This window comes from Pundamilia nyererei, unplaced genomic scaffold (assembly GCF_000239375.1).
Source record: "Pundamilia nyererei isolate P.nyererei 1_Seehausen unplaced genomic scaffold, PunNye1.0 scaffold00064, whole genome shotgun sequence".
Lineage (NCBI taxonomy): Eukaryota > Metazoa > Chordata > Actinopteri > Cichliformes > Cichlidae > Pundamilia > Pundamilia nyererei.
In genome coordinates, this window is record NW_005187465.1 from 3,193,930 (window position 1) to 3,206,004 (window position 12,075).

General features: G+C 41.8%; 2 protein-coding genes across 2 annotated transcripts; one reads left to right on the forward strand and one right to left on the reverse strand.

Moving 5' to 3' along the window:
- Positions 1 to 360: 360 nt before the first annotated feature.
- chmp1b (charged multivesicular body protein 1B) lies at positions 361 to 4,193 on the reverse strand. The gene is made up of 8 exons (XM_005735623.2): positions 4,024 to 4,193; positions 2,499 to 2,596; positions 2,261 to 2,407; positions 2,092 to 2,160; positions 1,900 to 2,007; positions 1,760 to 1,803; positions 1,531 to 1,603; positions 361 to 1,371 (listed from the first exon to the last, which is right to left on the reverse strand). Exons 1-8 carry the CDS (start codon positions 4,037 to 4,039, stop codon positions 1,327 to 1,329), a joined length of 600 nt encoding a protein of 199 aa, XP_005735680.1. The 5' UTR covers positions 4,040 to 4,193; the 3' UTR covers positions 361 to 1,326.
- Positions 4,194 to 4,509: 316 nt separating this feature from the next.
- On the forward strand, positions 4,510 to 11,060 carry LOC102198442 (uncharacterized). The gene is made up of 3 exons (XM_005735622.1): positions 4,510 to 4,576; positions 4,686 to 4,897; positions 7,354 to 11,060. The coding sequence occupies exon 3, from the start codon at positions 7,363 to 7,365 to the stop codon at positions 9,676 to 9,678; it is 2,316 nt and encodes a 771-aa protein (XP_005735679.1). The 5' UTR covers positions 4,510 to 4,576; positions 4,686 to 4,897; positions 7,354 to 7,362; the 3' UTR covers positions 9,679 to 11,060.
- Positions 11,061 to 12,075: the final 1,015 nt, after the last annotated feature.

The following is a 12,075-nucleotide window of genomic DNA, read 5'->3' on the forward strand; positions in this document are numbered from 1 at the left end:
TCATTAGCCTTTGAATGTAAGACTTAAAGTATAGCGTCAGAAGCACATCAGCCGCATAGCAATGACCGAATCTGTAAGAAGAAAGGATTAAATAAACTGGAACATTACATTTTTTGATCAGAAATTCATTATGCTCGTTCATGTAACACCACTGCACACAAATCTCTTGACATCTCTCAATAGCCATCTAAGGAGATTTTTCTTGTAGAGCCGTTTTAAAGTGGGGGGGGGGGGGTTCTGATCGTATGTGCATACAGTCCAAGTGAATATTCAAAAATAGAATGATTACTGAGGGGACAACAGACAGAGCAGCTAATTTGGACCACGTGTCTCTTTTAAGAGGAAAATTAAAAACTTGACTGGAAAGAAGAGGAAATCTGCATTTGGAAATCTCTCACAAAAGCAAGTCGAGACACTTTACCCACACCTGAGAAAACAGGTGTCATCCTTTACAAATTCATAATGTGCTCAGTTTTTGTTTTTAATGGAAAAATAATTGGAAAGATTACCACTGGAAATTGCTTTTACGAGTATCTGCAGCAGCCCTAACCCTCAAAGCATGTGCGTACGTCTTAAAGTGGGCATTTCACTCCAAATGAAATATTCATAGTTAACAAAAGGAGGATGAATTGGTTTAATTAAAAAGCACAGAAATAAAAGTGTTATAAAATTTTATTGTTTGCTTACTGTTTATTTTCAGAACCCCTTTTCCAAATAATCAGCAAGATTATTGAAGACCAGAAAAACAAAACAAAAACAAAATCTCAGGCTAATCTTTCAGGAACCTCACACAAATAAAATAAAATAAATCAACAGAAGAAATCAGTTCACCGATAACTGGGGAGGTCTTCCACTCTTTGATGTCAAGAAGACAGAAAGAAATGCATAAATGTTGTCTGCAATCATGGAATCACAAACAAAAATTGAATTCTATCCTCCAAAATATTTTATCATTTCACCAAAACTATATGAAATTGGCCTATAATTTACAGGGTACTAACTGTCAAACTCCCACATCACATTTATGGACTTCTTAAATATACATATTTAACAATAATTATAAATTACTTCCTCTTTATTGGTAAATATATATATTCAAGAATTACATACAATTTCCATACCAAGTAAACCACTTTAATAACGTGATGTTATCATAAACATATCACCAACATGAGGAAAAGTGATACAATAGCCCCTCAAAGGAGACAGTAGATGTAAAAAGGAGAGAAGACATGATGGAAATAAAAAGGTGTTGGGGAGTTATATTCAGGTAGTGTACAGACGCTTTGGAGTCCTCTTCCAGCGCCATTCGACTGCAGTCATTCTTTACATCTGATCTCTAAGTTTAGCGAGCCTTTGAGACAGTTCGTCCTTTGGATATGAGAGTGAGAGAAAAGACAGCGATTAAATGAGGATGAAGACGAGACAGTTTTTGTTTGCTGGATCCACAAAGAACTTCTTCCTGTTTTGCTTCATCTATCTGAGTTTTGCAAATGTGTTAGTAACAACTATGATGTAATGTGTGTGTACCTGTTCTGCAGAGGCCACACTGGTGCCCACTGATCCCGTCTGTCCTTGAGGGAGCTCCATGTTCAGATCCAACCTAAGCAAGAGGCGGACATGGGAAGTGTACATTTTTAAACCAAAATGAAATATCTACTCTTTCATAACACCCTGTAACACATCCGATCATATCTATGTCTCTACGTCACACACTGGCCCACGTGATCAGATATTTCACAAACAGTGAAAATGTTACCCTGCTTCATCAGCCATTTCGTGCAGCAACGACTCCACTTGATTCTGAAACACACATGACACAGCAGGTTTCACCTTCGAGTCTTTAACGGCCTGACAGCGTGAAAGAATATAAGAATAAACCGGCACGGCGTGGGGTACCTGTGGTGTTGTGAGAGTTGTCGTGCTGCTCATCGTATCCTCCATCTGGGCTGTCTGAACATCCAGTGTCTCAAACTGGTGTTCAAATTTATCCATGAGAGCAGAAATCTTAAAACAAGCATTGACGATATGTTTTAATCGTTTCTTTCTTACTAAAATCATCACATTATATCCACATATAGACTGTTGTACCTTTTCCAGATTCATACTCTTCAATGTGGCGTCCATGCCTTTCACCACTCCAGCCATTGATTTTGTGACCTGAGATAGAAAAACACCACATCAGTCAAATAGCCACAAACAGAGCTCAAACTGAAATGTTGTCTTCAGCCTCTAACTGATCTTTCTAGGACTACAGCACCTGGTTCATTGTGACTGCAGTTTGGACCCTCGCTGCCACAGCATCTACCCGAGCGCTCATCCGCAGGAAGTTCACAGACTGGTTCTTCTGTCTGATGGCGTTTTCTGCATGAATTCTTGCCACTTCCGTGTTTCCTTTCTGGATGGCCTGTGGGGTGGCAGACAAAAATAATGGTTCAGTAAAATCTTGAGCAGTCTTTCATGAACTGATGAATGGATTCTGAGTCATCGCTGCTTACCTTCTTGACTTTAGCCTTCTCTAATTTTTCCTCTTTGTCACATTTCTTGGAATTTCTTTGGAGTTCTTTGGCAGCAAACTTTAGATTGAAGAGATTTTCTGGTACAACAAGTTAAAGAAGAACAAAGCCCAAATACAAAGCCCAAAGACCAAAATCTGTACACCTCCATCTCCTCACATAAGTTTGGCCTAAACTACAACTCTGTAATAATTATTGGAAAAGGAGACAGTTCATAAAGAGACAAAGATTTTAAATCTGGTATCAGGTGATAGTTCTCATTATTTATTTATTTTTTACCCACGATCTGAAAATTAAATGCATCTCCTTGAATTTCAAGCTAAATAAATGATCACAAAATGTGAAATAAACTTGAAGCTGGTGCTCTGATGTCATGGGAATACTGTGAAACTAAACACTCCAGCAAAAAATACACTCAAACATAGATGTGCAAGCAGAAATTTGATATCAAGGAGAATATGTCTTAAACACAAGTGTTGCCAGGGCGCGTTGTTATCCAGTTCTGAACCCTATACTTTAGTAGAAGATATAAATACAAACTTAGCAGTTCAGTCAGTCTATTCTAGATAAGGATTGCGTAATTCTGACCCATATTAGTCAGACTCAGATAACAAAGGTCTGACATCATCACGTGACTTTTGGATGGAGAGACTTGCTACAAAGAAATGTCTGTCACACCTTTGAGCCACACAACAATGGTTTGTGTATCTATTTTCTCAGCTTGAATAGAGTCGTGGGCAAAAAGCAGAGTTGCACCAACAGACTGAAGAAACAGCATCACCACTGCATGATCTGTCCACAAGAGAGCACTGACAAGTTCATTTTCCATCCTGTTTACTACCCGTGTTAGTTACAATTCTTTTTAATCAAAGTCTATTCAAATGGATTATCTTTAAGATTTACTGTTTATTAAAAAATACTATTAGTCAGCCGGATTTTAAAACCCATAATAACAATGTCAATACAGCCCTTAAAATTCCAATGTCAGTCTGAATAACATTTACATTTAAAAAAGTCTGAGATTTGTTCTCATGAGTTATACTGTGACAGACACGGGTTACAAAACAGGTATTTTTGGAGTTTTCTAATAATTTGCCTATGTTTGTATGGCTCCCGGAAACCACCGCTGCGCTGTGTTCAACAACACACATCCACCTTGTTCCTTTATTATGATTCGGAGTGCTAGCTAACACCCAAACTTCACGGGAAACTACCGAGCGCCAGCTGCTTTATTTACACCCATTAGCAGTGTAAGCTCTTAAGGCCTTCAGCCCAGCTCGGTCGCCGTGTTACGACGCCTATACAGACTATGAAAGGTTCAGGTTATTCGGTAAGGCGTTACCTGTGTCTCCGCTCAATATCAAACATGTTCCGCGACGCTTCAGACATCTGTCGCACATTAATCTCAGCAGTCTCGTCAAAAACCACCGTGTTGTGTCCGCCCGTTTAGCTCGGCGTTAACATTACACCAAGTGACTCTCTCTCACCGCTCTTTTTAAAAGGATACTTTCCATGCTGGGCATCTTGAGGCCGTTCTTTTAAAATCCAACAGTTACACAATAAAATCAACACACAAAAAAGTTGCTAAATATAACAAAACTTCCCAGTAAAACTTCACCGTTTCAGGTTTCGGTCCTCGTCTTCTTCCGCACTTCCTAATGTCTGATCAAAATATGGACGACGTCAGTGTCACGTGGTGACGGTATTCCATTCAGACGTCACGAAGGAGCGGCTAGCCCCCCTCCTCCACCCGAAATGTGAATGAGAATTTAAAAAAAAAAGAAAAAGAAATAAATAAATAAAACTAACGTTAAAACACCGCAGTTTTTTCTACGAGTAAACTCCGGCTGAGCACAGTGACCGAGTGAGCACAGACTGATAAAAGTGGACGTGGCGTTGCACCCGGCGGAGTGCCGGTGGGCGGTAAAAGCGGTTGATTGATGATTAGATTTACGGTGTGGATCACGGCTGGGAGAGAGGATGACTCACTCCGTCTGATGTGATGTTCACCCCGCAACAGCTCGGCAGTGCGGTGGCACGCCGGTAGTTCAGCCTGACAGGTCGGTGTGCTCTGCCGTTACAAGCCAAACTTTACCAAACACTTCAGATGCGTTTGGAGGGCGCTCAGATACGTTCTTTGTTTCAAACTTGAGTGGTTGTCACTTGCAGTTAAGGAAGACACCGAGCGTCGTGATTTACCGTAAATTTCGTGACGCCTGATTGCCATGGAAACAGGGCTCCTGCGCTGAGAGGAAAGTGTCCGCGTTATAACTTCAGCTTCAGCATCAACCTTTCCAACGAGGTCGCATAAACCTGTTGGATACTTCACAGTTTTCATTTTTCTTGTCTCTGCCCTGGCTTTACTTTCCACCACGAAGCAGGTGAGTTTTTATTTGTATTTTGTAAACGCATAATTATCTCTTCTGCTGGCACAACGCAGTAAATGCACCCTTTATCTCCTTCCTTCAGCATATTGCTCAGTTTCAGCCAAAAAAAAGCAAACAAAGAAACAAAGATTGGTCTGTTTATTTACTTACACTGTCTGTCAACTTGTCAACTAGTAGCTTCTAAATGGAGCGGAAAATCCAGATGTTGGTCACATCTGGAACTAATCTGTGATACATTTTAAGTTCCGAGGACAACACGTTGCTCTGTGGTTGAAACATTAAAGAGCAAAATGTTGTTGATCCAAGCAGAAATGCCCACCACCAGCCTTTTGTGTGTCCCCACATCACGATCACCATCTGTGTGCTCAGTATTGTGGGGTGGACTATGCTTCAATCCATTCACAAGCTTCCCTGCCTAAATATTTCAAGAGTTTCACAGCCATAATGCCACCGCAAGTGGTGCATTTGGTGTCGTGGTGGTTTTGTTTTGGTTTTTTTTGCGCACAGAGAGACAATCCAGGAGAGCCAACGTGTGATGCTTCATTCAGTGGCTGTATGAGTCATATAGTCTTATCTATAAAGAAGCCAAGTGGCAGAGGAGCAGTCCTGCTGCAGGACCGAGTTGATATAACCCCTGAGATTCACTAGAGGCTGCTGTGGGCCATGCTTCCCTGTGCCCCGAGTTGCTGCCACTGACTGCATTTTGCATTGATGACCGTCAAATACTAACACAGGATAGAGGATGCAGAAGGCAGGTCACACGCTGTGCGCAGCACAGTTGATTGAGTGCTGTTTACAGTACGTCACAGGGCCGTGAAAACCATGTGAATGAAATCGGTACAATTTGCGTCTCAGTTTGCATTTTTAAAAATGGGGTTAAAACATTTTCACAGGTATTTTTCATTAAGCTTTAGCCACTATGCTCATATTTGATGTAACACGTTAAAATTGAACCATTCCCTTTTCTTTGATCTTTATATAAACTATATATGATGAGCTATTATGGAGGAGTATCGCATGAAAAATATTCTTAGAACAGCACACTTTTGATTTTAATTGAATCTGACCTGAAAGTTGATGAAATTTATTTATCAAGTTATGCAGATTTAAACATTAGATTTCAAACACTGCTCGTTTCATTTTGATTACCAGCTTATGCTGGTAGTATATAATAAGCTAAATGCACCTATTTCTTAGGTACATTTACAGATACACACATAAGTGGAGCTCTTCTCTGTGGTGTGTGTTCGGTAACAGGCTAAAATCTGACATTTGTCTCTGTACAGAGTGAGTCAGCGTGCATTAATGATGACGTAGACCACCTTTCCCCCACTCTCATTTCCCCTTTACCCCCTTCTTAATTTAAAGATTTTAACAAAAACTATGTCAGATACAATTTGTTGTGACATTAAAAGACCAGGAACATTTACGCCATGCTGTATATTTGCAGAAAGATGTAGTCTGGGGGTATTAACCGCAACCCTGTTTTTATTATGCATGACTCCCTCTGATACCTTTTGACATAGAGGTGCAAGCCAAACAGACAAATCCAGCTTGCCTTATACAGACCGACCAGGTTCTGTAGTTGCTAAGTTGAATTTCTTCCCTGATTACCTGTCAGCTGCTGAATGACAGACAGGTGAGTCACCTGTAACTAGGACATGTAATCATGGAAGAAATTCAACAAACTTGATTACTGAATATTTATCCAATGTGACCAACAAGTAAAATGGTGTGAAAGGCAGCTGGCAGTGTCCATGGCTGGCAGAGAAAAAGCCCCAGTTCAGTGTGGGAGGGGTCGTAAAGTAGAAACAAGGTTACATATTTGGCCTTTGCATTATTAGCTGATGTACATGGTCTTAGTTTTATGGTCTGTGGCAGACATTCCGACGCGATCTTATAAGAACATATTTTTATTACATTTGTTGGATTACTGGGAAAATATAATTTGTTACTGTGCGTCATCAGTGGCTTATGTTTAAGCCCTTACTGTGCCACTTATTTGACTTTGCCATATGTTACGATTCTGTTGCCATCTAGTGGCAACACACCAGGCAAGCTAATCACCGAGATATCCTCAATCCTCAGAGCTGCCCATTATTCCTAATGCTGAATTGCTGAATTTCAAATCCAACTAATAAACAATTGCAGTCAGAGAGGAATGAGGGTGGCAAAAGACTTTAGCTCATATATGCATTTTTGTTTGACTGCATTTTTGACACAATACTTTACAGAGGAGAGAAAAACAAAGGGGCAAAAGCCAAGTCTACAAAACCTTTCTTTTCGCACACTCTCTTGCAAAGGCTCAGCGCTAGTGGCTTATCCAGCTCAATGCAAAAGTGCATTTTTTCCACAGGATGTTATGCTTTCTGATCTCTTTTCCTGCTCCATGCGTTCCCTTGCCAGTGTAAGATGTTAGTCGTAATGTGATGCAAAACTCTGTTTCACAGGTGAAGACGATGGAGCTTCAAACAGAGAAGAGGTTCCACAACCTAACCCTGGAGCAAGTTCAGGCTCTTGACAAAGTTTTGACTGAGGTAATCCCCATCCATGGGCGAGGTAATTTTCCTACACTGCAGGTGAGAGCGAAAGACATCATTCGTGTAGTGAAGGACCGTCTGGTTGAAAGGAACATTCAGGTTAAAGATATACGCCTCAACGGCATGACTGCCAGCCACATCCTCGTTAAAGACAACGGGCTTGGCTACAAAGACTTAGACATCATTTTTGGAGTGGAGCTTCCGAGGCAGGAAGACTTCCAAGTTATTAAGGAGGTGGTGCTGGGGAGCCTACGAGACCTTCTCCCTTCTGGGGTTAACCGACGTAAGATCACCTGTCTGACAATGAAGGAAGCCTATGTGCAAAAGATGGTGAAAGTTTTCAATGAGCATGATAGATGGAGCCTTATCTCGCTTTCTAACAACAGGGCTAAAACTGTGGGGCTCCGATTTGTTAGTTCCCTCAGACGGCAGTTTGAGTTCAGTGTGGACTCCTTCCAGATTATATTAGATCGTATGCTCCAGTCTTACTGGGGGAACGAAAGGAAACAAGAATGGAAGTTGGCACTGACTGCTGGGCCTTCATCTAAAAAGGACGATGACGATGAAAGCAAAGGACAAGAGAAGCCGAGCATTCCTCAGGAGGTTGAACATGATATGAAAGAAGATTCTGCAGTGGTGACTAGCACAGAAAGTCCGTGCCAGGATGAAGGTGTTTCTCCACTCGAGGAAGAGCTTCGTCAAGAAGAGGTCGAGAGTGTAGACGAAAAGCCCGAGGTGCAGCAGGTGCTGGAACCGGAGAGCATAAGCTTACAACAGGAGAAAGAGGAAGTGGAGGGCATTGAGGATGTACAATCAGAGGAGGAAATTGTGTTTGAGATGTGTGAGAAAAAAGGAGAAGAGAAAGAACAGTTTGAAATCAATTATCCTGTAGTTGCATCGCCCAAAACTTTATTTTCAGATGTTGGGGATCCTCTGACGACACATGCATGTTTAACCCTACAGAGTAATGACGAAAAATACGAGGCACGAGCTTCCCAGCCTGTAGTGTGCACATCACATACAGAAAAACCAGCTCCACAGGATTTAAGTCATCGTGAAGAAAAGTTCAACGTAGACTCTGTAAGCTGCAGGACTGATTCTACCCCAAACCCGCAAGATTCAAATCTTGAGTTTTCCTTTCCTCCCCCAGCTAAAAAATCTTGCAGCACATCAGCGGACATTGTGCCGGATTACTGCCCCTCGCCGAAATTACAAAGAAAAATGTCACGGAAGTTGATTAGTAAGCCTGAAAAATGGTCTTTACTAACCGATCTGTCAGACCTCACCACACAGCTGTTTCCACCCATAGAGCTACCAAAACAACTTCAGCCGAAACCTGCTGTGCTGGAGAGTTCTCAAGTTCACAGTTCAAACATACCAAGCTGTCAGACGGAGAACTCGGAGGGTACAGATGTACTTACAGTTCCCACACACAGTACAGTCAGTACACCGCAGGATGGGACTTGCTCCAGAGAAACTTTAGAACAAACTGTTAAGCCAAAACACTCAAAGGAGCCTCCTGATTCAGAGCCTCAAAGCAACTCATGTGCAGCAGGTGTGGTCTCACAGCCTCAGGTATATGAGCATAAACCGGAGCTGGCAGACGCCGTCCCAAACAGCTGTGAGTCAAGCTCATGGCTTGGGCAAGCAGGAGAGCCCACCATCACTGTTGAAGCTGAGTGCATGTACGGAGACTTTGATCAGGCTATGGATCATCTTCGAAACCGCCTCATTGCCACCCACAACCCAGAGGAGATCCGCGGTGGGGGATTGCTAAAATACAGCGACCTGCTAGTGAGGAACTTCCGGCCAGCCAGCGAGACAGAGATAAAGTCCCTGGAGCGATACATGTGCTCCCGCTTCTTCATCGACTTTCCTGACGTAGGCGAGCAGCAGCGGAAGATTGAGGCCTACTTGCAGTGCCATTTCATCGGCAGCGAGGAGACTAGTAAGTATGACTATTTGATGACCCTGCGGCGCGTGATAGATGAGAGCACGGTGTGTTTGATGGGACATGAGAGGAGGCAGACCCTCAACATGATCACAGTGCTGGCTCTAAGGGTGCTGGGCGAGCAAAACGCCATCCCCAACACGGCCAACGTTACCTGCTTCTACCAGCCGGCTCCATACATGACAGAACCCATTTACAACAGCTACTTCATCACTCAGGCCCAGCCGCCTCTGGTCTACCACCCGTACCCTTTACATGTCCACATGCAGACTGGTCTGGTGTAGCAACGTTGATGTGCCAACAGGGAGGCATGCGAGCTGCTTTCAGCATGGTGCTCTGCAAGCAGAAGCACAAATGCAAGTTTTAGCAACAAAAAACAACCACGGGCGCAGTGGTGTTTGATGTTTTGAAATCCCTCCTGCTTATGACATGAAAGGCAATGAAAGGTCAGAACTGCAAGTGATCTGGGATCAAAGCACGTCACCCTTTCAAGATGAACACTTTTGACAAAGGAAAGAAACGCAAGGAACCCACTTTTCAGAGAGCTTGTGATGAGGATCGTATTGAAGCCGAGGGACTTTATTTGTGGCAGCTTCAGCTGCGTTTCGGTGGAGCTCTGAACTGATCATCATCCCGTGATGAGAACATCGTAGTGTGATACTTTCCTTATGGTTCGATAAACCTCTCTAACAATTAAACAAAATACACCTGTTGGCAACAGAAATCCTAGTTTGAGTAAAGCTTGGGTCATGATAATTTCTCCAGGGTTAAATCTCCCATATAGGTGTTTTGTAAGTCGACAGCCTTCGTAGAGTAAAGTCAAACGTGTGGTTATAACTCTGTATTCACTGTAGAGGAATAGGACTGCATTTACTAAAAGAAAACAGACGAAATCTCTTGTGGTGTTTCCATAATCTTGGTGCCAAGTTCTGTGTTTTTGTGATTGTAAACATCATTTCAAAGAGCTGAAAAGTTTAGTGCCATTAGGGACTGTGTGAACATTATTGGGTTGATAAGGGGGCCTTTGTAGAAATACACACAAAAAAAGACCGTCTACATCAAAGCCCTTGTAAATCATACTCTTAGAAAAACAAGAAAGCATCAGAGTTTTTGTTTGGAGAAGACTTCTCTTTAATTATGAAATGAAAACTTTCAAGCTAGCTTCAGATTAAAGAGTTGGCACACAAAAAAAGACAAATTTGAGTTAATTAGGACATCCGTCAATAAATATCAGGCACAATAATGTGTCATAGTTGGCAAAAACTGAGAAAAAGACCAGCATATTTTTTGGGTGACAGATGGAATTTGGTTGGTAATTACCCTGTAGATTGTCATATGTTTTGGCCCGGTTATAGCTGGTCCATAATCTCCTAATGAAACACAGTGAACATCTTATCCAAGAAAAATATTGTTTCACTGAGGGTGTGACTTAATCAGATTTTATTGGCAGTGGAATAGCAACAAAAAGGTCAAACAAACAGCTTTTGATGGCTGTGTTGCTAAATCCTGATAAGTAAATACACCATAACAACTTGCCAACCACTCCATACTTTACAGGAAGGTCAAAAAAGTACAACAAAGACTATATAATCTCTTAATATGTGGGTATTCATGTACAATCTCAATTTTGAAAAAGTTTAGATGCTGGGTAAAATGTGAATAAAAATAGAATGCAGTGATTTGCAAATCTCATAAAGCATTTGTTATTCACAAAAGAACAAAGAAAATGCATCAAATTCTTATACGTTTTACGTTTTCATGAAAAATATTAACTCCCTTTGAAATTGATGGCAGCAGCACATCTCAAAAAAGCTGAGATGGAGCCCACAAAAGACTGGAAAGTAAGTGGTGCTACAAAGGAAATCAGTATTGGATGCCTGTGATGTTCAGGCCCTCGGACAGCACTGCCTTAAACAACATGATTCTGCCATGGATATCACCGCATGAGCCCAGGAACAGTTCAGAAATCACTGTTCACTGCGCCAGAGGTTAAAGCTCTGTGATGCAAACAAGAAGCCATATGTGAACATGATCCAGAAATGCTGCCATCTTTAAAATAGACTGAAGTAAAGTAGAAAATCTAGTGTGTAGAATTATGGATGCTGAATCCTCCAGACTAAAGAAGCTTGTTATAGCAGCGCTCGGTTTAAAAGCCTTTCATAAATTCAGTATGGGTAAGCTGGTGTGGGGGTGCATTAGTGCCTGTGGAACTGGCACCCAGTGCTAAAAGGTATATACAGCAACACGTTCTCCCATGCAGAAGACATTTTTCAGTGAAGGCCTTGCATATTTCAACAAGACAATGCTAAGCTACTTACTGCATCTATTGCAGCAGCATGACTTCCAATAGAAGAGTCCAAGTCTGGCAGTAGACCAAGCCTTTCACCATTAAAAAAAATTTGATGCACCATAAAGTGAAAAATACGACAAAGAAGATCCCAGACTGTTGAGCAGCTAGAATCCAGTATCAGACAAGAATGGGGCAACGTTCCTCTCCCAAAAGTCCAGAAGTTACTCTCCTCAGTTCCAACAGGTTTACTGGCTGCTGTGATGCTACACAGTAGTAAATGTGTCCCTGTCCCAACATTTTTTGAGATGTGTTGCTGCAATCGAATTTAAAATGAGCTACGTTTCTCTTGAAATGCTACCTTTTTTTTCAGTTTAAACATCTGATGTTTTCT